Here is a 26,399-nt window from a genome sequence, read left to right as displayed (position 1 = left end):
CAGAGGGATATGGGCTTACACAGGGCAGAAGGAAGTCCAGTGAACTACAACTGATCAGCCTAGATGTTACACCTATATTCAAATCATGCAATAGAGAAGCCTGAAACTTCAGGACTCTCACCACCCTGTGACGCCAGGCTGCTTTTTAGCAATTAGAGTTGATGATCTATTCTAAACAGTGGTGCTCAATCAGTGCAAGGTGGTAACACCAGCTAATCCTGCTAGCTCAGACAATACTCCTCTTTCAACATCCTTACTCCCCTTCCCCCCATGGAACGAGAACACTGAATCATTTACTGTCTAACAAAACCATAATTACTACAGTGGAGAAATTAAGGAAAATGATCACGTAGTGCACAGCATCTCCCCAACAAAGCCTTCAAACACGTGACTGTAGCAAGCAAAAGATTCAAATTTGAAAGCAGGTTGTATGCATTTTTAAAAAATGTTTGTAGGCTTTAAAAAAAAGTCAATGTTTCTAGCAGTTTATGCTAACAGAGAATCATGGAAATGCTTCTGGTACATCCATTGGCCCCCAAACAGATAGCTACCCTATTTAACAGCAAGTATTGTAACAAGATTATAACAAAAATGAGGACATAAATTCTATTATCACCACTGCATCTGCTTTTCAGGTCTCACCTCTGGAAACGACCTTGATGACTTTGCCTTTCTTGCCTACTCCCCTGCTTGATCTCCAGGCACATCTGACAGGCAATGTCTCCCTGTAGTTTTATCATCTCAAACTTACAAAGCCTGGTTTTGCAGAGCTTGATTTTGGATTTCCTGCCTTTGACCAGAAGTAGACACCAAACTGGAGATACTGGAACCCAGAAGCGTAGCTGAAAGTCCAAAATGTTCTTTTGGTGCATGCCACTTCCAGATAAAGTCTTTCAAGTGTGTCTGGAAGTGCTAGGTGGCATGTTTGAGAAATCCAAAGTGAGGAAGGTATGCACTTCAGCACTTAAGACTCTCAGTTTTGGCCCAGGTAGAAAACAGATATCAAAGCAATCACTTCAGCAAGAAACGTTGCCACTCATTTATTTATTTTGCAGCTAGATATCATCCTTCTTCCGTTTCCTGGAGGACTGGAAACTTCTAGACCCCCCCACTCCTGATAGTTTGACCAAAGCTTAAAGTTAGGACGTCCTCAACCGCAGGCTTCAGCAACCCAGAAGACAATACTTAAATCTTTTTTCTAAGGCTGTGTGTTCAAACAGACTATACCTGTTAAATGGTCTTGCACTCCTAACACTCTTTGGCTATAACTTCAGCACAAAAACTATGTTTGAAACAAGTTTAGACAATTGCCTCCTTCTGTTTGAGGCCAAATGATGATGCAGCTTCAAAGACTCCCTCCTCCTTCCTTCTGGTGAAGCTGTGTATCAGGTTTTTTACTTGAAGACAATACCAAGGTCTGCAAAATCATACAGCCTTCCAGAAAAAAGTCACTGATTTCTTGAAAAAAATAGCCTTACTCACTCCATATGTCACAGCCCCCCCAAAAAAAACCCCCACAAAGACCAAAATCAAAACCAAACAGTAAGAAAAACAAACAGAACCGGTTTGTGCTTTGCAGTTTCCCTTTAACAGCACCATTCTGTTCCCATTAAGAACATGAATAGGCTACTGAAAAAAACAGCAAGTCTTACAAAGCTCTGTTTGTTAAGCACAAGCATTATACTGCTACAGTTTCAGCACTAAAAGTTTCACAGACAGATCAGCTCCAGATTAATTTATATACACAGTACAAGTCTACTTGGCTCCAGCACTGTGGGGACTCTGTTCCACAGTTTCAAAAAATCTTTTCTAAAGGCTTATGAATGTTGCTTTACCAAATTAAAACTATTTTAATATCAACATTTATTATTTCAAAAGAATGCAGTTCAAGATTAGGATTTTGTGGCATGGTCTACCCTGCGTACATGGCCGTTGCCAGACTTCCACAGTGCAGAGGTCTGGGTCTGTGTCATTTAAGGTCACAAGGCGCACCTTACCACAGGTCACTTAAGAAGACTTGAGGCATGCAGTAATTTTTTTGTTGTTTTACCTTTAAACAATAAATCCAACTACTGAAACTGTACTGAAGAATCTCTTTATCTTACGGCAGCGTTTCAGAGCTCCAGATGATCCACTGTCCTTGATTCACCCGTCTGGGCCCATGTATTACAAGTAGTAATCTTAGATGCCATATGTGATGCATCACCAAACTGGGTGAGCTAAGGACAGAGTTCCGTTTTCTTTGTGTGCGTGGGCAGGGGGTGACCAACGCAAAGGAGGTCTCACCAGAGCAACTTCAACCGAAGACCCTCTGTTCCCCACAAAAAAATAAAAAAGGCACATATGGTAACTTATCATTACCACTTCTGCTGAAAACAGCACTATGCAGGGTCAGCAAAATGAGTTCTCAAAAGCTTCGCAAGTCTGGGACGCTGAGAAATGCTTGGAAGCTTACCACTGTAAATAAAAGAGCCTCTTGTAAGCGTACTACACTTTTGTTGTTCTCATGTCTGCTGCAAGAAGAATCATTCTCACACGTGACTGCGTGCACGGTTTACACAGCATCAATGCGACCCTAGCATTCTCAGCAGTTAGTTTCTTTAAAGGATTTCCCCAGGTAAGTTGCTCAAATGACCACGAAGCCAAACTTCAAGCTATACCTCTAGTTCACCTGTATGTCAGAACTAGAAGGCCAGAGCTACTGTGCCTTTCAGATCCTTTCCTCTGGCAAAAGGATGCACGATGCACTTGTGCATCAGCAACTCAACTCATGATACTGATGCACAGGTAACATCTACCTTTACAAAAGGTAAAATGTTTTTAAAAAGGTTCCAAAACCTCTTGGAAGATAACCCCTTAAAATCTTTAAATACATCGTTAAATTCTGTTCACCCTGATAACCCTACTAAATACAGGCTCTGCTCACTGCTGCTAACAAACATCTGCAAAATACAATCACTGAAGTCAGCTTTATACAAGATATTCTGTTGCAAAGTGCAGCCATTTAAATTTTACATGTTACCCATAAAGCCAACATACGCACGTAAATAGTTTAATCCCATATACAAATAATAAATCTTGCATGTAACCCCATCCTGGGAAAAAAAAATAATCTTTTAAATAGCTACAACTTGTCATGGGGAAAAAATGCATTTTCCCTTCTGAATGCTATAAAGGGCACAAAACCAAGGCTTCGTCACAAATAGGATTTTACAAAATCTATTAAAAAGAAACATTTTCATCTATTTTTAATAAGTAGTCAATGAGAAGAATGTGGATATAGATATAGGAGCGCAGTGTTTATAATACTAGCTCTGCATCAGAACAACGCATTTAAACGAGGAGAAACAGAAAGTGTCACATACACGTATGCAAGAAGTAGCTATACTCACAGTCTGAGCTGAGTAAAGCAAGACAACTCACAGTGTGTTTAAAAAACCCAGGTGAAGTGATTCTGCCCTGAATAATACTCTTTTCTGACTAACCTCCTGGTCACAGACACCAGCAGAAATCCACCCGTGTTTAATCCTCAGCACAAACACAGAGACCTAGCCCTCCACTGCCAGACTGAAAAAGTTTCCCAGGAAATGACTAAACTTTATGCAAGAGTAACAACCCTGTGATTCAGCACTTATTCAGTAGGTACATCATTCTCTTCCTTAAGGTAGAAACTGAATTATTAGAACAGTGAGTGCTGATAACCTTCTCCTAGGAGTTGCCCGTCCAGCCCAACTACAAAGGATTACACACACGTAAACTTTTTGCCTATTCTAAACAGCATGCACTTTCTCCACAAGATAGACCAGTGTGGACAGATGATTTTTCCAAATCAAGTCCGGTTTTAGCACAGGAATAAAAACAAAAACCTGCAGGCACCCGAGAAGAACTCTGTATCTTGCTGCAAAATACTGAAGACTCATGCTGACAGCCACCCACAATCAGAAAGCTAAACCTACACAACCTGCAGTAAAGAGCAAGCAGTGATGATCTGGGGGCTCTGACAAACGTGGTGATTGATTAAAGTCAGATGTACGAAGCTTTTACCCCACCCGCAGCCATCACAACACCACCACTTCCAGTCCGAGGTATTCAATGAAACCAGACAGTCCCTGGCATTTATTCCGCACCCTCGGTTCCAGGGAAGGACGGGCCCTCGCCAGGGCTGTTTTCCTCTCGGCGCTCTCACACAAAAACCTGATCATATTTTTGCAGCTTTTTGTTCAGCAGCTAACGTGGCCACACAGAATATTACTACGGTGGAACTGCTTGCGATAAGATTAAAATAGAACCTACTATGGGTTTTAATCCTGTACGCAATTCCTATCACCTACCCCTTCATGGCTCTCAGGTGCCAATGTTTAGTAATTCTCTTGAAACAGGCTTCAATTTTTCTAACATAAGCCAACTGCCACAGGTATTCCTTGCTGGTAACCCTCCTCCAAATCTGACACCATAGCAATACCTTGCCAAACCATCCCGAAAAGCAGTTTGGATATGCAGCCTATTTCAGTCCAACTGTACCTGAAGTTACTTTTTGTAATTAAATTCTACATTCTTGAATAAGATGTAAGAATGAGAGAAGAAAGAAGTTAAGAGCAATTATTCCCTTATCTATTGATCAAACGCAGTGCTTCTCCCACAAAGTATTCGAGTATGGAAATGCAACTCTGACCTTCCTTTAAACACAGAGTTAACAGAGCACTAACCTAGCTGGCATGTCATACTGCACGGTAGCACAATAATTACATGTCTCCAGATGGGAAAATGCTATTTCAAATCATAGTGCGATGAGCTCAATGATTATGCATGGTAAAACAAAGATAGATATCTTGATGAAAGCATTAGCACTTAAAAGATCACTCCCCAAACAAAAGTCAATAAAAAAAAAGTAAATTGTAAGAATGAATTTTTTAAAACTAGAGGTGAGACATCTATCATGACATGTCTTCCCACATGCCTCCTACCCTGGCTTTCCCAAAGAGGTAGTACCAAGTGTGTATTCATAAGGCTGTCACTCCCATTTCACAGAAAAAAGCAGCAGAGCATGAGCAAAATACATTGTTTCTCCCAAAGCACTGAAATCTGAAACACAAACCACAGTCATTTTACAGCATTAACAACTCTGGGATAGTTACTATTAAACAGTATTAGTCAGCACAGTAGGATTCCGCTACTTAAAAGTTAAAGCAATACAATTATTAATTTTTTACCCAGCCTCAAATTAGTGTGCAACACTAGTAATTTGACTTGCAGAAACTCCCACCAAATTCCAGAAGCATACCTGACGAAAAGACAGGAGGCAGACTCAGTCAGCAGCTATGAAACTGCTCTTGGGTTTCCTATTCATTTCTTTTAAGCCTGACTAGTGGGAACTAAAGCACTTTGCAGAGCAGGTTTAAGGTTATTTAACACAGAGAAATTTAAAATAACCCCACCTCCACCCAAACACAGTTCTACAAAACCAGAACTATGCTCAAGTTAACGGGGCTGCCCCACAGAGCGATCCTTGCTGTGTACAAGCCCAGGGCTCTGTACAGGCTCCTCTACACAGAGGCCAGGCCATCTTTTCTGAAGAGTACCACCCATTCAAGTTGGTTACAAGCTTGGGAAACCAGATTTAAATAGAAAGAGCAGAAGGAAAATGCACTGTGCAGCATGGCATAAGAAGCAGATTTCAGGCCTCGAGCTCAGTACAGGCTGTGTTAAGCTTTCAGTTATGTTTACATCAGCAACCATGGCTTCTTGAGGAATTTCACTGCTAAGGAAACCATGCTGGCATGTCACCAGCAAGCCTAAGAAAAGCCATTATTCTGTCAGCTGCAATGCTCTTTACAAGAAAGATCATGCAAGGAACGACTTCTGTTCAGGGCTCTTTCGGCATGCTAAAGAAGAGTCAACGTCTGCTTCAGAAGCACTTTGTTCAGAGGCTGGATAGCAGGATGTGGCAAGATCCTTCTTAAGTGAAAGCCTTTAAGCTGCGTGGAAGATCAAAATAATGGGCAAAACGCACTATAGCAGCAAACATGAGAAGCCTCATAGCACAGCTCAACAATCCAGCTGCACGTTGCAAATGCTCCATAAAGTTACTGAACTTAGCTACTTCAATGGAAAACACACACCTCTTCCAGCACATCGATTCCTCCTTTCTAATTCTGCACACTAACAGCTCTTTAAAAAAAAAACATTCAATTTTTAGTACAAAGTGGCCCTCGATCTGTCTGCCTTTAAGTAGAAAAGTCATGCTAATATCATGAAGAGAAGGAACAGGCAATCTCAATTTGCTGGCCTTGTTATGCAGGGTATCGCAAGATCAGACAGATGTTTCTGTCATTCCAAAATGGCAAGACCCTAACACATGTATTTTTCTTGCCTTTTATCAGTACGTCACACTGTCATTATCTTCTCAAAACTATGAGGACAAACACCCTTTCTACATTGACACCAGTGGACCTTGAACCTAAACAAACAGGCTTAAAAGAAAGAAGGATTTTATTCAACAAGCCGTATCCAAAACCACAGCGAATTTTCCTATTGTGGCCTCTCTAAGGGTGCAGCATCTTCTTTTCCAATTTAAATAAACTGAATTCTCAAATGTCCTTCTAGTAGAGGGAAGGAAGTATGGAGAAATCAGTAGGATTATTTAAGAGCACACAGTCAGCAACTCGACAAAAAGAATGCAAACAAAATGAACAAAAGCTTACGAAAAAAGATACTGCAGTTACAGATGTGATTTAGTTTGAAAGCTTCAGTCTTTGACAGCAAATTAATACAGAACATATTTGCTTCCAAAATACTGCGTGTTTATTACAAAATTTGTCACTGCAACCTTGTTAAAAAGCTGCTTCTGAGATCACATTTTCTCATCAAACATTCACATAATCAAACTCTACATGAGAAAATTTCTATCTTGTTAATTTTTCATCAGCAAAAAATAAAGCAGAAGATATCAGCGGAGTAATCACAGCAAACGACTCCAAAACACCTTGCTTGAAATTCTCTGTGAGTGGAGAATTGAGGCTCTCAATAAAACAAAAAAACAGAGGATGACACAAAGCTTTGGACAATTGCTGCTTTGTTTGCACAATAACTACAATCTCCAAAGCAGTCTAGATAGAGAGGCTGAGAAAACATCTCATCTGAATTCCTCCCTAGCCCCGCTCTACCCAGGCCAGTATTTCTGTAAAGCTGCTTTAGTATTCCCAGTTGCTCAAGAAATCTGAGTGTGCTCGCTCCTCTCCGAAAGGTAAGCTCTTCTCGTTACAGCAGGCATCCTCTCAACAGGCCAACGACCAGTCCCGGCGTGGTCTGATCCGCACGCAAAAGTCACTCCCTTCTGGAAAAGCAAAGCTATCACCACGAGACAGATTAAAGCCTAATAATCTCACTGACAGAAGCCTCGTGAAGAACAAATTGGACAGCTTCCAACAACACTGTCTCTGCTTTAGAGGACTGCAAAATAGGGACTGGCCCTAACACAATACGTATGACACTTGTAATATTAATGAGTCAGCCCTCTAACTACACACAAGAGCTGAATATCAATGAAAAAGGAAGCGTGTTTTACATCTGGCACCTGGCGTATTGGAACAGCAAGCAAATACTGCTTTGCTGGATAAGCAAACACCTAAATACAATTACTCTCCAAATTGTTCTATTTGATTTTGATGCTTCTGTGCTCAGTTCCCACAAAGGCCAGAGACATTTGATACAGTGGAAATAAACTCATTGTGGTTTATTTATGATAAAAAGGGAAGAAACACAAACACGTTCCTCTAGAAATGACACGGATTTCAGCACGTAAATGAAAAACTCCTGTTGGTAAATTCAGCATTAAAGTATCAACAGAGTTAGCCATAAACAAATTCTTTTAAACAACAGATCGACTGACCCAGCAAACACTAGCCAACTGGAAAGAAACATTAACTGGTAAACAAAAACGGCCTCTGGCAGAGGCCAGAACGCAGACTGCGTTTCCCCTTTGTTGTTTCCATCTTGAATCATGAACACCAGATTTCAGGAGGCTGGAAGTGGGAGTCGGTCACAGCTCAGAGGGCTGTCAGCTGAAAAGCATAAACTCCTGCGCAGGCCTAATCAAGAACTTAGCACAACGCAAAACAACTGGGAGCTTGTGTACTGAAGGCAGCTGCACAGTCAGAGGGAAAAAAAACACCACCCAACCAATCGATCTCTAAACTGTTTCCAAATGTTTTTCAGGCCGAATTATCTCATGCACTGAAAGGCAATCTACCTGCACCAGATCTGCCCCCATGTCATGTGCTCTTCACTTGAACAAAGTACCTTGAATTTGCAAGAGAAGAAACTTCATTTCTCACAACATGTAAAAATTTCACGCCGTATTTGTGCTAACAAGCTGCAATCTCTCCAAGATCAAATTTATCATAGAAATGGGTCAAAAATTATGAAATATCATTTATATGAACTTCTAAACACGTAACAGCAGTGTAAATATCTACATTTCAGCCCTAACCAAGCGAAAGTTGAACACTTCCTTGTCACCAAAACACTCATGTTGGCACTGCTTGCTTGCAGGAAAGCAACACAGGGCTCAAGCTGCGAACGGAATGACTTCTGTCATGGCCAAATCACTCTGAGATTCAGAAGTTCAGCATCAGTGTCTCACTCTGTATTGGGAACAAGCAGTGGCAGAGTACACAGCAGAAACCTGCTACTCCCCACACAGCACAGCTGACTGCATCCATGTTTTTCACTGGAGAGTGGCAATACAGACTGTTTTTTATGGGCAAGAAAAAGTGTTACTTGGATGAGATACAGTATTTGCTTGGCTGGACTCAGCCAGAGAAAAGGAAAAACTGCTGGATCTATTTTATGGTTAAGTTTATGGCAAAGTTACTTACAGAACAGGATGAGCTTCTTCAAAGTATTTCAGTCATAAATCAAAATAAATAAAACCACTTTCCATATTGTAAGTTAATCAGAATGCTCTCTCAAGTTGTCCTCACATACACTACCACAGGGAAGAAAGCCTGACAAATCTGCTAAAAGCTTTAAAAAGCCTAAATTAAATATTAATATTCTGAAAATGATGAAGCCAGCACAAAAACACAAGTCTCCTTTGCCACTCCAGTTCTGTATAGCCCAGAGCTAGAGATGAAAGATTTCTTGCAAACAGTGATGCCTAGATGGAATTACGAATAATACAGAAAAAACCCCAAGTTCTAGCTGTAGAGGTTGGGAACTGCAAGCTGTCTGAAAAAGCAACAACCAGCAAAATGTATTCACAGTAAACTAGTAACAACAGTTAATTGTTTTAATGCCAGCTAATGAAAAGCCGAGACAAAAGATTATCAATACTGCATTGGCCTTACAGTTATGTTCAGCATGATGAGAAAAACTTGTGCTGAAGATAAAGTCAGACGCTCCCTTCGAAGTCCCACTTTTGATGCAGATGCATACTCAGAACACTCATCTTCAAGCTAGGTACCTGGAGTGATAAGCACATTAAGAGGAGTATCACAGAATCCCAGACTGGTCAGGGTTGGAAGGGACCTCTGGAGATCATCTAGTCCAACTCCCTCCTAAAGCAGGATCACCCAGAGCAGGTTGCACAGGATCACGTCCAGGCAGGTTTTGAATATCTCCAGAGAATGAGACTTCACAACCTCTCTGGGCAGCCTGTCCCAGTGCTCGGTCACCCTCAGAGTGAAGAAGTTGTTCCTCATGTTGAGATGGAACTCCCTGTGTTCCAGTTTGTGCCTGTTGCTCCTTGTTCTGTCGCTGGGGACCACTGAAAGGAGTCTGGCCCCATCCTCTTGACATCCACCCTTTAGATATTCGTTTAAGTATTGATGAGATCCCCTCTCAGTCTTCTCTTCTCCAGGCTAAACAGACCCAGCTCTCTCAGCCTTTCCTCATATGAGAGATGCTCCAGTCCCCTCATCATCCTCGCAGCCCTCCACTGGACTCTCTCCAGTAGTTTGTCTGTCTGTCTGTCTTAAACTGAGGAGCCCAGAACTGGACACAGAACTCCAGATGTGGCCTCACCAGGGCAGAGGGGGAGGATAACCTCCCTTGACCTGCTGGCCATGCTCTTCTTAATGCACCCCAGGATACTATTGGTCTTCTTGGCCACGAGGGCACACTGCTGGTCATGGAGAGCTTGTTGTCCACCAGAACACCCAGGTCCTTCTCCACAGCCCTGCTTCCCAGCAGGTCAACCCCTAACCTGTACTGGTGCTTGGGGTTATTCCTTCCAAGGTGCAGGACCCTACACTTGAATATATTCAACTCTGCTTCAGAACTGTGCTTTGACTCTAACTAACCTCATGACAGAAATCTCCACGAAGGAGAAGTCCACTGGTAGCACTGCCTTACAGTAGTTTAGGGTTGGTTGGGTTTGCTAGTTAGGTATTTTGTTGAGATGTCCCCTCATCTTTCAGTTACTTAACAGAGAACTATCCCCCATTCCCTCCAATTTGAGGATGCTTGGTTGGTCAGGTCTTAATGGCAACCTGGAATGACTTGCCAAAAGCTCCCAAAAATATTTTAATTGAATGATGACATCAATTACTTAATTTTAATGAGTGAGATCATATTTTAATTTTTCATTCTGCAATAAATTTAAAGCAAAGGTAACTGTGCAGTTTCTCTTAGCAATAGCCAATCTCCCTCAAAGATGTGGCCAGAATTACCTTAAATAACAAACTAATCTTTATTGCTTTATTTCCCAGTAGCACTTAAGTCTAACAGTATTAGCCTGTTTTTATTACTATGCAAAAAACCACGTCAGCCCTCCAACTTACTCATCTAAAACAGAAGCCCAAGACTGAACTCTCTGAATCTCGCAGGAAAAAAACCCTGAAGTGCAAGGTAATTTCTCTCTAGGCATGGACAGAGCAAAATTTAAAAATACACAACTCTCAAATGCCCAGAAAAAAACCCAAACAAGACAAAACTCAACAAAAGCATCCCAGAAAAAATAAGCTAAGGATTGCAGACAGTGTTAAATTAGACTTCTTAGAGTCATTTGTGGGGACACAGAGGTCTCAAATTCCATATCATGCCTGTTGAAAAAACCATGATGGAAGCCACAAACGAATGCAGGTGCATAGGGCAACTGCAGATGTTTGCCAAAGCTGCTGCTTCAGCTCCACAGTATGACCTTGGCAAAGTTACCTGGTGTCCATGGCCTAATTCCACCTCTGTTTTGGCTGGTAAAGAAGGCAAGGACTTTCCAGGCCTCTCCCTCTAACTCAGGCAGGAGTGCCACCTCTTCTAAAACCTGGAAATCCAACAGAATAGCGCAGTCTACCCATCCGAAGATCATCCTAATTGTAGTCTTGCTCCACTGGCTTACAATCCATTCCAGTATCCGTGCTCTCTACTGTCTTGCTCCAGCATGATTGATTATCCCTCTCCAGTCTATTCTGCATCATCCTAGATATTAGTTTACTTCCTCCTTGGTCACACAATCTCACATTAATATGAGATCCTCCACCATACCGTTTGCTAACTTCCTCAGCCTTACCATTGAAGAAATGAGAATTTAACATTCATTTCAGTATTTCTGCTATAGATGACAACATAAAAAGTACTTGTATATTAACCATCTGTTACTACGCCTAATGGAGCCATAATCACTAGATATCAACCATTTCAGAGAGCACTAAAATGTTTATAAAACCAGTGTGTCAGTGTAATAATATTAACAGGAAGATGCTTGTATCTTTTTGATAAAATATTATATTCACAGCAGGCTTTGCTTTCAACTGCAAACATAATGGCCTTTTTATAGCAATCTGAAGCACCACAGACAGTACTACACAATTTAGGGGGATGGGGGGAAGCAGGAAGGGCTAAGGACGTGTTGACAGCAATAATTTGAGACAAGATATTCTGCCAAGAAAGAGAAACTAAAGAATTAAGTCCAAATAGAAAGCTTGCAATTAAGCAAAAACTCTGAAAAAGGAGGACTGTAGACAACAGACATCAGTTTGGATTGCTGCCCTCCAATTTGTTCAGTAAGACTTGTCTGCTGACTCCATATGTTTCATATAAGCAAAATTCGTGCCATGCTATGTAATAGTCTCTTAAGAGAAATGATGATGTTTGGGAAATAAAGTAACCACTTCTCTTCAATATCCCTTGTACAACAGGATCATTTCTTCTTAAGCATGGGCCATTCTAGAAGCGCAACACAGTACTGTACAAAAAAATATAGAAACAAAATAAATTCCTTGGTGTATCCCAGCTTAGATCTTCTTACCAAATACAACGCTGACCTGCCTCTTCAGCGACAGCCAGTCTGGAGCATCCATAAAAACTACCTTGTAGGCTGCAGCACCTCAGACTCTATTCAAGAAACTCTGGAGAGATGCTCCTTTTGGCTCTAGCTAATTCTGCTGGAGGAAACCACAACAAAATTTCTCCTCAAAATTTTTCCCCAAAGTCACGCTCAGGTAGCTACCATCTCCATGAAAATACACAAACACACAGAAGCCACAAACACAGAATGTGCTCGCAACCTGACACCTTCATCACGGTTCTCTGAAGCATGATACCTGTATCAATTGTGCTGTGCACAGATGTGGTTGAATATTTCATGTTAAAAGCTCTAAAAGGAAAAAACAACCCCTAGCCCAGAAATGCGGTTTGCTGAAGTCAACCACTCAACTACACAGGCAGTACTGCACCTAGCAGTCCTGATGAGACTGGCAAAACAGCTAGAAATCTTTTCATGCAGAGGAAAAGGAAATGGCAGAACAGTGCAGATTTGAGAGTGAAAGCATGCCCAGTTCTAATTTGCTTGGTTGCACTGGTTTAAAATTGACATTTATTTTGCTACTAGAGTTTGTCTCTCCTTTTTTAATTTCAGCACACAGCAAGCTGAGAATGAGGAATTTATCGTATGATGAAACCAGTCATCACAGAGGCAAACACCTTTCCCAGAGGTAATGCAGCAAAGCCTGACCACTGGAGACATCTCCTTCCTTGTGATCAGAGGGAAGTCACATACAGGCTCTGAGCAGTTCAATAAGAGACCGGTTTTGCAAGCGTTCTTGCGCAGAAGACACTTTCCTCATGGTTTAGTTTCAACAGATGGGTTAAGTGTTATACCAACAGACCCACAGAATGAAAATCCCGAGAATTAAGCACAAGATCTTAGCATTCAAACACAACAACCAGGGCCTAAAGAGCTAATGCAGACTGACATGCAGAAGTGTGCAATCATTTCCATGCGGCTGCCTTCATCTTCTTTACATATGAGTCCAAGCAAGCCCCTGGGGCTGTACTAGTGCCTAAATGGGCGCAGGTTTCCTTTAGTCTCTAGCAAAGGCTTTAAGCAATTGGCAAGCTGCCCTAGCCTAGCTGCCTTCTTCCTTTTCATATGTGCCTCCGTCCATAGATAACACAGGGCGGCTTTGAATTTGCACCCTGCACAATCAGAGGTAAAGGATATCACAGGAAACCCAAGTCAGCTTTTCCCCTCCATGAGGTAACTCCCTGGAACAACCAGCACAGTCTTTTTCATTTACATATCTAACAGTATGTAACACTTAAATAGCAGTCAATATGTTCAAAGCTCAAACATTAACTGGTTTAGTGAGTTAAGAAGAGAGATGCTGTCTGCAAATGCTTGGGGCAGAATGTGCTGAAGGAGCAGAAATCTACCTTTCAACTAGGAATCTATGAAACAGCTTCAAACAATCCCTTTAAAACATGGAAACAATCCAACAACTGCTGGCTTACTCCAGTGTGACAATAACTCTTGGAGACTTTTTGTCACATTTCACCCACAGAAAATCTAAGCTATTCTTAAATAGCTATTCTTGATAGCAGCATTACAGAAAAAAACCAGCTCTTACATCTCCCAGATCTCTCCACTTCACTAGTTCCTTTCATTCTTCCTTTCTTGGATTATTCTGCAGGATAACTTCTCGTGACGTCAAGTATTCAACAGCAATACTGCTGATTTTTTTAAGCCTGTCAGATCCTCCAGATCCCAAGACAGACCCACGAGCAGCTGTACCCGCACAACCAAGAGGCTGTCACTTTACACGGCAAGAACACTAGAAAGTAGCAAACACACTCTGAACTGTACTGTTGCCAGATCTTTCATAACCTGAAGCCAAACTCAATTCTAATGGAAGACTATTTACTCCTTCCCCAGTTCTCCATGCCAAGTCTTTCCTTTTATCCCTCTGCCCAAATAGTTCTGTCTCTGCTGGGAGTGTGCCTGCAGTGCTGTACAACATGTCTGTGTCTTTCACACCATTTTATTGTTCACAGGAAGCTATTCTATAATTTTAAAAAAGAGAGCATAAGAAGTAATTATTTTCCTAAGAGAAGAGGCCTGGTTACAGCATCCTGCATGGCATGGAAAACTTTGTCACCATCATTTACCTTACCTCAGGTCCCCTCTCCCTTGCTGCTTTGCTGAATCCATTTAAATCTCTAGAATGCAAAAAAAAGAGTCATCTTTGCAACAGACTCATTGTAGATGAGAGTGAGCCTCCATAAATAAGCCCTTGAAGAGCTGCCAGTACATGAACCTTTATTTCTATTTGGCTTTCCCACCAGGTTCAACACAAGAAATTACCTTCTCAGCCCAGGGAAATGAATGGGTTGAATATCATGAGCTGTCACACCACAACACTGATAAATGGAGAAGGATTACTGCAGGTAAGCGTGCATAAGATAAATCTCTACAACTCTTTTGAGCCAGAGGATCACATTTCACAGGCCACATACAAAGCCCAAAGGACAGCAGTCAGTACAGAAGAACAATGCAAAGCAAATGGTACGTGTTTGGACAAGAACCAAAAACCAAACCCTAACCTGTGTTAAAAAACCCTGGAATCAGTGACAGCCACACTTAGCACATGAGACTTCAGCCCCCCCTTTACAGGAGCTACCAGAGAAGAATGAGAATTAGAGAAGGGAGGGAGAAGCGTCCAACTTTTCTTTTTTAAGTCTTATCTGAAAAATGGCTTTGTTCAGATTTATTAAAAATCAGCTTATCCACCACGAAAGAGGGAAGAAAGAGACACATGCTATTGGTAGCTAACTACCTAGTACGATACGTGACAGTAATCACAATACATCAAGTATGATTTTGCTAGACCCAAATGCTTTTCTCTATGGCTTCCCTGCTTTAACCAGATACTACTAAAAATGTTTTACCAAAGCTTTGTACAACAAACGACATTTTGATACACAAAAGCCAAAGGGTAATTACATCTTCCTGTTTGCTGTTCTAGCCAGACATTTTTTTAAAGGCCTACTGCATAAAAGAATTGTCTTGAAAGTCTTCCAAGGCAACACCAACTCCAAAGTTTTGTATTTTTCTGTTTTGGGGGAAATACGAGAGCAAATTAACTATGCTCTAGCACAGGCAACCATGTCTCTGGTCAAAATTACTAAAACAACGTTTGTAAGTATTTAACACTAATGGCATCTAGCCCTACACAATTTTTACATGCTGCAATTTTAAAACAGGACTTAACAAGTAAAGTGTATCAAACAGAGGAATAACTAAACAGAACAGCAATGTTTGTTCAAGGTTTCTAGGTGTGGCTGCAGCCAAGACATAATAGGATTATTTATATCTGACTCATTTGCTTTGTCTTCATCCATGATTCTCCCTGTTTAGGACTCAATAATTGACTTTTTTTCTGCAGCACTGGACTTCTTAAATTCAGGATATTTTCAAGAAGGACTTGAGGATTTAAAGCAGAGACAATAAATTCCACAAATACAGTTGGTTTATATCAATATGTGTTCAACCAAAACTTACTGTCACCATCATAGCTAAACTACCTGAGCATGTAGAAGAACATGCAAACTCCCAGAGCACTGTGCAGGATCCAGTTACTAGGCATCAGGCTGCGAATTTCAAAGCCTTTTCCTTTGTTAGTGATAATGCACCCTCAGCTACCGAGCAGAGAGCTGAGTGTCAAAAGATCTGAGCCTGGCTTTGCTGCCTCTTTGTGTGACTGAGCAACTCACCTCACCTCTGTGCATCTCAGCTTCCTGTCTGTGAACTGAAAATAACAATACTTCCCCCTTTTCACTGGAGCAACTTGCAATCCAAAACTGCCTAAGTATGGAGGTTTTCATTCCAATTACAATAAGAATTGTTCTTTTTTTTGTAATCCACAAGGGATCACTTAAAGTTTCTGCCCTAAAAATAACACAGGTCTCAGTCTCAAAAAACATTTACATGAGCACTTTATTATTATGAGATCAACTTTTTGCTAACACAAGACGGGCTACAGTCTTGTGTTGTTCTGTATTTTTTTCAGGATTGCCACAAAAGCTTAAAAAAAAAGTTATCAAAATAATTTGTAAGTTTGGCTACCTCCAAATGCTTTCACTGCCGATGAAATGAAGCAAATGGTTCAGTATTTTTTTAAGAAACAAAGCTTACATTCGTAAAAGTTTAATCAATTGCCTTCTCCAGTTCGCCAAAGTTCACAGCTTTACAAAATGCAGAGCTGAGGCGCCTGTGCTCTCCAGGATGGAAAAGAGTAAAGTGCTAAGAGGTGAGAGCATCCTGAGCCAATACTGCTGTCAAAGGCTTTTTTACGAAATCAGGACTAGTTCTTGAGGACACACCATAGGAATATACGTGCTCTTCTCCTGTTTAGAGACACAGTAAGGAGTCACCTGAAGCAAACTTTTCAGCAGCACCCTTTCCCTTCACATCCACAAACAGCACCACAAGAAGCCCTGCATTTATCCAACCAAATGCCATCAGTACCTTGTTAGAACCACCCTGTGGGACACGTAACGATCTTTTTTTTAATGCCAGAAATGGAACACCTTTAATAGGCACTTTCCGCTTATATTCAATTAAGGAAAAAGAAAAGCATAGTTTAATAAGCTGCAGATCTGTTTATTCCTGAGGATCAAGGACCTTTTATCTCCTGCTCAGATCACCTGACTCAGCTCTCCATCGCATGGTGAATAATCACAGGCTGGAATTTGCCATGTCACTTCCCAGCTCTTCACAGTAACTCTCCTTCTCCTTACCACAGTGACGATGCACGTTGCGAGCAGGAATGTCAGCTGCTGCTATGTAGCACAAAACCACACTAGCTACACATCTTGCCTGCTTGATAGAAAGGCACAGAGTGACCTTTTACAACTGTTTGTTAACTTTGCTCATACCTCTTTCTAGAAAGTAAGCAGAAAACTTCAAAGCCTCTTTCCCCTCCTCGGGGTTTCTTTTGGCTGGTCAGCTTATCTATGTGATCACTGTTTCCAGAGAAGCACACAAAGCTTCCACAGTGGGTAATTACAGTGAAAGGTGATGATGAAGATGCAGCCACTAGGCAAAGACAACAGTCTTATCAGGACATCCATACTGACATACAGGCGTTCACTGCTGTTCTGAGTGAGCAAATTACAGTATTTCCAAAAAAGGTGTTCATATTGAAATGGTTCTTCATGTCAAAGATTAATCAGCACTCTAAATGAAGAGTTGATGCGTTAAAGGTACAGGTGGGACAGCAGGCAACACAAAACCTTCTTTAACACATCCTCACCTGACTACCCTTTGTGGAACAGTGGCTGTGGAGCTACGGGATGAAGTCACGCATAGGGACAGGACCTGAACCCAAATCTTTCCGCTCTCAATCTGGTGCTTTATGTGCTGTATCATTCCCACATTAAATTACATCCTTCCAATTTACGGCCAACCAAATGCCCCATCACAACTGTGTTCCAAACTCAGCACTTCGGTAAGCTCCCATGGCTTGCCTCACACAAACAGCTTATCATCTTGGTCACTCCTTCCCACTCCCAGCAGCACAGCTCGACACCCCACACAGTCCATCCTTGCGGCAACTACAGCAACGGCTCACACGGAAAACTATTAGTGGGAAAATACTTATTCTTAGCTTCCTGTAATGAAGTTCAGCAGCTCGGAAGGAGGAGCTGGAAGTACCACATGACGATCAATTCCCAACAGAACAGCGGCCTTTGTCTGCACTACGGAGATGTGTGTGGCTGCAATGAGAGCAGTGTCTTCCCTCTGTGCAGAGGAGCTCTGTCAGGATCTATGAGAGGAAGGGATAAAGCAGAACTTCCTCCAGCAAGTTACCTATGCTGTTCTCAGAGAGATTTATTATAAACTTGTTCTAGAGAAACACCAATGTTGCTATTCCTAAGTTTTCTTAATGCAGAGTGAGCTAAAAATCTAGAAATACATACACTAACTCCTCCTCTTTGCCATTTACACTTTATCTCCAATAATAGGACGATTTAGTTTTCAAACTCCTTTAGGACTAAGGTAGAGGAACAATATCCCTGTTAAGAGCGAAAGACAGGAAAAATATCTCAAACAATTCTCTTCCACCGTTGCACTTTAGACCTGATGTTTGACATTAGTCCTGATCCCAGAGGCAAAATGGGAGTGCTTTATCCACTAAGTCAACCAGCTCCCACGGCTATAGCCATCCTAAATGGAATGCATTATTCCTGCATTAAAACATATGTTTTTCAAGGCAGCTAGCCATCCGGCTGTTCTGAGAGAGATTACAGAAGACCTAATTTTATCAGGCAGGGATACAATTCTCCTGGTTGTTTTTGCTCCCTAGGGACAAGGAGCTGGTGAAAGCAGGTTGCCTGACTGCTGGGGAACAATTCTGAAAGGCTCAGTTGCTGATCACTGAGGCAGTAACTTACAGCCTGGGTTCCCAAAATATATTAATGCATGCCCTGTAGGCTCTGTGGGCTCCCATCCCCATGGAATTCAAAGTCCAGAAAGATCTAGTTTGTATCAGCAATTCTCAAGTCAACAAGAATTAGAAAAAGTTTATGTTGGCAGAGAAGTGCTAAAACTTTAAGCAAGCTTTTTTTTTTTCCTTAATCAGCTTAAGTTACACTAAATAAAGTGTTTGCTCATAAGAGCAGCAAGGAAAGTTACTCTTACATTGACTATCTTTGGTAGAAACAGAACCTCTGCTGCTTGTATGTATTCTAAGTAGTGTTTCAGAAACTCTCAGCTTTGAAGTTTGAAAAAAAATGCAAGCTGATAGAAACAGGCATTTTACTAAAAAAAAAAAAAAAAATCCAGATGAGAGTAACAACCCAGCACTGGCAAACGTTATTCAGAATGAGAAATACAGGTGTGAGGCTTTTCCCAAGACTTTTCATCAAAATGTAATGGGAAAATTTGTGTAGCAGATGGAATGCTGCTGCCTGCAGAGCATCCGTTAGCTATAAATCACAGTTTCCTCACACATGGTGCAAATTTAGGAGTCTTCCATTCTAATTAATAGAATGGGACATCCTGGCCTGACGACTCTTCCCTGATTTCATAAGCTCCAAGAAAAATTTTGGATTGAATCAACCTCAACAGAGGAATGCTTCAATTCCTCTCTCTATTAATCCAGGTCCAAAAAGCAGCCGAGCAACTCACTGAGAGATTCAGGAAATGCTTTTTATAACTTCGAGACACACAGTTTAAAGAAAACCATCTTAAGAAATTATCTGAACATTGTATTTGAAACAAATGAAAACAGGATACTATTCAGCTTCTGCTTGCACCTCTGGGACTTCTCACCATGAGTTCACTCTTTGGCTTCTGAAACTTGCCACTGAATAAACATGATAAATCTAATGAATAGAAAGCTTCATGACAAAAACTAATCAGATAGAGGGAATCAGGAAGGAACCCATCACCCTTTCCACAACATTACCAATGAACTAGAAAAACGAGGCGTCCTCTGCACGCATACTTTCCTATGGAGCTCCTAGTATTGCCTAGTTAGATGCGTGTTTGAAAGACCAGCAATCCAGCTCCATGCAGTTATGCTACCATCCATCACATTTACTACTTAATATTTCATGCCACAGAATTTAAAATAGAAAACTGAAAATCAGTTATCTAGGACACCACAAAAAGAACACCAAACGCGGCTTTAGTGCAGATCTGTCAGGCTAACAGGTCTGATTAACACTTCCAGCCTAAGCGTCCAGCTGAAACTGCAAATATCACCCATACTAGAAGTAGTAAGAATCATAAAAGACAAACCAGGAATCATTGCTACCAGATGTCCCCTCCACCCAACTGAGGAAAACTGGTTCTAACTCTACCAAAGCTCCAGAGAAGCAATCAGGGAGGAGGTAGAGGACTCTCTTTAAAGCCTCTAATTTCCTCCTCTCCCCAAGGCAAAGGGTCAGAGCTGCAGCTTTTAGAAACAGCCCCAAACTCACTCCTCATTTCCTAAGTATAAAAGGGACAACACAAAAATATGCATATTCTTTAACTCTCCTGGTTATTCTTTCTTATACCAGCCTAGATGCTCCAAACCCCTTCATTTTCTTCACCATATTTACATGCTTCAATCATGTACCGAGTACAATCTTCTCCGAATCACAGTAGCCAAAATATTTCTTTCAATATTTGCATTTAACTATCTCCAAGCCATTAATCATTTAAACCATTCTGTTTTGACCATCTGCATAGTAGAAATTTGTGATCATCTCATGGACCTTCTGTTTGATGCACTGGTGACAGATTTGTTACTTTGCTCCTCTTGATCTTGACCTGAGCTGTATTTCCTTTTCCTGTGAGACACAGACATTGCAAGGAACCCACGTGCTACCATGCTTGCATCACTTTTTCCTGGGTTGTAAGGCAAATACAATAATTGTAAGGAAAATACAATATCATCTGAAGTGAAGGCTCTTATCAGAATCTTTGTAAAGCCAAACAAGGCAGGAACGATCACCTCTGAATTTGCGTAAACAGCTCCCTATGACACGCTCCAAAAGGGTTTTTATGCATTTCAAAGCACTGCCTCAGAACTGCACCTTTGCTGGCTGAATACAGAAAGACCGTGTCAAAGCCATACACAGATTTCTCAGCAGATTTGGTACCCATCAGCTGTCAGTCCTGCAGGTAAATTAAGGAAGCAACATAAAAGCTTTCCCATTGCTGGTCTTGCCTAATGCAAGACTTGTGGGTGAGATGCTGCATAAATGCACAAAAACCACCTGGAAGTCCTGCTACCTACAAGACGATCAGATCTGACTTGCTGATGTTCTTAATTTTTCAACCTTTTCTGTGCTGTAGCCACAGTTCCCCTCCGAATGGTAGGGCAGAAACTGAAGTGAAGCCTTTCTGCTCACTCAGCAAAATCCACACAGCCAGTCCTTACTCGGACAATTACTTCTTTTGACTGTTCTCTGATCTGTTTACATTCTGTGCTTCAGCTATTTATTCTATAAAAAAAGATCCTCACCTACTTCGATAGGCGCCTGGCAATCAAGGAATGAAAACTGAAACGCACAATTTTTGAAAGAACAGAAAAATACCACGATTCCATAGGAAATTTTCAAGCCAAACAAAATAAAGACTCTACCCACTTGCTTGAGTCAACATGTTTTCTTCCAGTAAGGTTCTATCCTATTTGGCTGGCCTTCAGTCCTGGGTTTCAACTGTTTTGCTGATACTACTCTTTCCATGCATGCCACCATCCTTGCTATTTCTTCAGCTTCTGAAAATCCTAATACAAAGCTTTCCTCTGCAGACAGAGCCTCAATTCTTCGTAAGAGACAATCAGCTTTAAAAGGAACAAACACAGGTGCATGAAGCCATTCACAGAAACACCCACAGAAAAATCACAAAACAGACAGCCAAATGTATGTTTAACTAGAAAAGCAAACAGAAACCAGCTCCTTCTGTACATGAAGCAAGAGCAATGATATGATAACCCTGTCATATAACCCAGAAACAACTGAAATTATGTTCAAGGCCTGAGCTGCTAAGAGGAGAAGCCCTCGTTATTACTAGGTGGAGTTTCCCCCTTCTTTACCTCATACTTTCATAGTTATCACAAGCTGAAGTTCACACCACTAACATCCCTTTACTACAGACAAGACAGAAACCGTAGTTAAACAAAAACCAGCAGCCAAATAAGCTCTTTATGAGAGCGCTTAACCCTCTCAGAGACGAGCTGGCCCATACAGTGCAGCCTGGGAACAGCTGTCCTACTTTCACAGCGAAAGCTCTCGTCGCACCACCATCTACCAAGAGAACAAACCTGACCACACAGCAGTACAACAGTCTCATAACGTGCACTGTACAGAACAAATCCACTGAATGTGCTTAATTAGAACCTTTGAATCTGGCTATTCCAGAGTTTCTCAGCCCCATTAACATAGCTGTGATGAGGTTAACGTGAGAGAAGCTGCTTGAAAATTTCACCCAAAGTGTAAGAGCACCTAGACATGCCCAAGCTGAGTGCTGAAGTGCTTTCATACTAACATTTTCAGCTGAATATGGGACAAATTCAGACATTTACCTTGTCCTGTGAACTCATCAGCAGACACCGCAAACATTTTAAGAAACAGCATCAGAGAGCGGATACAAAGTCACCTTCACACACAGCTGCAGTTTAACCCCAAAGGCACAAAACTGAGCTCCCGTACTTAAAGAAACATGAAAATGAGAGTAAAAGTCTTCATTAAAGTTAACATCCCTGGCACTTTTACTCATGAAAAAGCAGAAGATGCAAATACAAAGACAGCCCTTCCCATCATTAGTGATGCATAATGTGGGTGTTACTGACAGAGGAAGAAAAGCACTAGAAAGAAAAAAAAACCCAAAAGTGAGAAAAGAAGGAGAAACATGAGTAATGAGTAAGTTCCAGGTTTCACACAGTTCCATGACCCAATTCACTCCTTATATACAGTTACTGTTATTTAACATTTTTACTTGGAGGCAATGACACTGATCCTTTCTCTAAGGGAATGAGGCATCTCCGTAAAGTGTGCCGTTTAAGATTTGGGTACAGTGTACTTCACGTTGATAGAAGACATCTGAATTCTTATCTACACTTAGAAATAAATGAGTTAGACTCAAATCAACCACTGAGGTCAAATGAAGACACACAATAAAAGACAAAAAAAAAAAAAAGAAATGCAATTTCTGTTGATTAAGAAACAATTACGGTTTCCTGAAACACATTCAACTATTTTCCTTTGACATTTTAAGTGTGTTCAGGAATGGGACTACAGTTACTTCCACGCTGACCACAAGGCCCAGTAAGGAATAATCCAGAGACAGCAGAGGTATAATTAGTCCTGTTGCTCTGTCCGTACAGATTGTTCCTGAAGAAAGTCTCATAGCTCGCCATTGCAAACTATGATTCCTATTTCAAGCATACATTAAACTAATCCTGCTCCACTTTGCATCCTACTTGCTGACACAGCATCTTTCACAAGCATAACGCCAGATAAGATTTTAATACTTTATTTTCCCCATATTGTTATAAATTCTCTACACTGTGGTGGTTAATGCCAACGCAGCCCTGCATAAAGCTCACCACAAGGCTCAGCACAAACTGGTTTATGCTCCTAGCCTGCAGTCTCCTGCACCCAAAGCCATCTTCCAAAGAGTGCTGAGGTCCTTCCCACCGTAAGATCATACAGCAAGGACAGAGCAATCCCCCAGTTCCTGCTATCAGGGACCCCGGGCTACTTGTATGAACTCACTGCAAGCACGGTTCCTCTCCTGTTCCAAAAGTAAGGTGTTCTTACCCAGAAAACCCCACAGAAACATTTACATAGTAAACAGTCAAGCCTAGAGACAAAGCTGCAACAAGGGGGTGGGAAAAAAAAGGATGGAGCGTTCTTATCTGAGCAACAACTAATCAGTTAAACATGAAGCATTACTGCCATTTTTAATAAAATGCTTCTATTCAATATTGTTTACTATAAACAGTCCATAGTTCTACTCAGTTGAACAATGCACACATACGCCTTAAAATCTTTAAGCTTAAGCCTCAAACTAGGGCGTATTTTTCAAGAACTATACAATGACATTACCTCACTGACTCATTCGGCTCCTTTACAGGTCAGACCTCAGTTATCTCAGCAACAAGATACCATGAAATACATTTCCAAGAGCTTGGGGATATAGTCACACAAAAATTCTTTGTACTCTCAGTTCTTTGCTAGGAAAAGTGATTTGCACAAACAAATCCATAATATGCATATTAAGAAATCCAAGTATTAAATCCACAAAGGGGCAGCGAATTTAATATACAGAGAATTACTTACATAACGTAGCAAACTTCACTCTATAGCACTGAAGTTCAAGCTATTTGAGAAGCTTGTTAAAGATTAGCATGATGTCACAGCCAGCCATTCTAGCAAAGGAATTTTTTTTTTTTTTTAAAGTTTGCAGTAGTGTATATTACAGGGTCAAACTATAATGGGTTTTCTGTATCACAAGGAACAAGTTCCAGAAAATACAAGTGAATGCTTAAAACATTCAGCAAATTCTTTAAAAAAAATTATTTCATACCACATTTTGAGCAATGCGAGAGAATGTTCTTCAATTCTTTGTTATCATGGAGTGCCCAAAACCAAACACCAGATAACATTATCACTTTAGTTAAATGTTTACAGAAAGTATATCTGAAAAACATTTGACAAAAAAAAAAATGCAACAGCTAACATTAAAAGTTTAACTACAAACAAGTTGTGTTAAGAAAGCACTACCATGGCCTTTTCATCTGGCAAAATATCGAGCACCGCGTAACAATGGGGGCAGCGGGGGCTGACAGCACCCAGCTCAGTAAATGAATTCCTCATCTGCAAAATAGGAAATGGGTGTCCTTCATACACTGCAAGTTCTGGCACAAAGCGACAGAGTAAAGAAAGATGCTACTGCAACCTGATTTTTCATAAGTTTTAATACTGAGAGCTTGTTGTAGCTATGCAGTAAGCCCTCCTGAGAAGCCATTGCTTTTGGAGGGAGGAAATTTAAAAGATATGCAAAACAGAGCTACCTGCTCTGCAACCTTCACCCTCCACCTCAGATTCATCCCTCGCCCTCAGGCTTCACAAGGGAACTTTACAACAAAGCTATAGCAAGAACAGCATTTTAAACTAGGAAACAAAGACATACCCATGCAAAAAAGGAAACAAACAAAAAAAAAAAAAAAAAAGCGCATGCTCTGTCCAATTAGGGCTATGCAAAAGAACTTATTCAGAAAGTGGAAAGAACACCGGGTCTGTCCTCATTAAGTACCCAAAGTTCCTTCCTCTCCCCCACCCAGGACCACTGGCTGTCCCCACGCTCTCTCCCTCCAGCTCCACAGCCTTAGCTCAGAAACTACAGAAAAGACCACAAGAAGGAAAAACCCTCCCAGGGATCACCTCGGACGAGCAAAGGGTCCTCCCCGGGGCCAGGCGGGGGCTCCCCCCGCACACTCGCACCCCAGACACAACCCCAGCCCGCAGGCAGGGCCCTTCCCTCCCCACACCGCCGGCCCCACCGCATACGGGCTCCCCCCGCCTCGCACCCCCGAGCCTCATTCCCACCCCCCCATTCCCGGCCTCCTCACACGGAGCCTCTCGAAGCCCCACACTCACACACACACACACGCTCCCGGCCCCCTCACAGGGAGCCTCCCTCACAGCCCCCTCACACACCCCGGGGCCTCCTCTCCCACGAACCCACGTCAAACCTCACTTCCCCCCCCCACCCCCCCAGCCCAGGCCGCGGGAGGCCGTGACGGCCAGGCCGGCGCCCCGAGGGCAGGGCAGGGCAGGCGAGATCCCGGCGCGGCCCGGCGCTCCTCACCTTCGGAGAGCTCCAGCTCCAGCTCAGCCAGCTGCTCACGGACCTCGCGGGGCAGCGAGGAGACGCCCGCGGCCGCCGGCTCGGCCATGGCGGGCGGAGGGGCGGAGGGGGGGGGAAAGGCAGGTCCGGCCGCCGGCTCGGCGCGGCTCCGGCTCAGCGCCGGGGGCTCCGGATCGCGGGCGGAGCGGGAGCGGCCACCACCTCCGCCATGCTGCGTCCCACGCCACCGTCACGTGACGGGGCGGTGAGCCCGCCGCGCCTCACCTCACCGCCGCCGTGCGCCCCCCCGCGGCCCGGCCGCGCGCCGCAGCCCTGCACCCCCGGCCCGTTCCCGCACGGACCGGAGCCGCTGCGGCGGCCGAGATCCACTTGTGCACCGCCCGCAGCGGCGCGGCCCTGGCGAGCAGCTCCTTGCCAGGACGGCCCGAGGCAAGAGCTCCCTCAGCGGTACCACGACCCTCCGCGCTCCCCTCAGGGGAGAGGCCGCCGCTTCCCGCGCTCCCCTCGGCGCGAGCCGCAGCCCCTGCGGAGCCTCCAGAGGCTGAGGGGAGGGCCCGGCCCCCCGAGGGGAGAGCACCCCTCTCCTTCGGGGCGAGGGCCCCCGGACGCTTGAAGATGGAGCTGAAAACAGCTTACAAGAAGCAAAAAGCGTTTTCCGTCTGTCCCAAGAAGAAAGTTTACCTCACACTCGGCTTCTCGTGACAGGTGAGAATGCCGGCTGTCACCTGCACCCAGGGCAGGGGGCAGCTCCCCAGCCCTGGCAAGGACAGGGTGAGGGAGCTGGAGGAAAAGAGGAGAGCCGCTTCAACATCAC

The 26,399-nt window shown here is 42.7% G+C and overlaps 1 protein-coding gene across 5 annotated transcripts in view; it reads right to left on the bottom strand.

Annotated features, from left to right (window-relative positions):
- DIP2B (disco interacting protein 2 homolog B) overlaps positions 1 to 25,801 on the bottom strand; it is a 70,292-nt gene extending 44,491 nt beyond the window's left edge. For 4 of the 5 annotated variants that reach the window (XM_054806935.1, XM_054806930.1, XM_054806932.1 and 1 more), the window contains exon 1: positions 25,586 to 25,801. In XM_054806935.1, the coding sequence (XP_054662910.1) occupies positions 25,586 to 25,673 (88 nt within the window). In that variant the 5' untranslated portion in view covers positions 25,674 to 25,801. The remainder of the gene's footprint in view (positions 1 to 25,585) is intronic. The other variant, XM_054806933.1, reaches the window with a different exon arrangement.
- Positions 25,802 to 26,399: the final 598 nt, after the last annotated feature.

Source organism: Grus americana, chromosome 31 (genome assembly GCF_028858705.1).
Source record: "Grus americana isolate bGruAme1 chromosome 31, bGruAme1.mat, whole genome shotgun sequence".
NCBI lineage: Eukaryota > Metazoa > Chordata > Aves > Gruiformes > Gruidae > Grus > Grus americana.
Note: the sequence above shows the minus strand (reverse complement) of the source record. Positions and strands in the feature narration are given on the sequence as shown.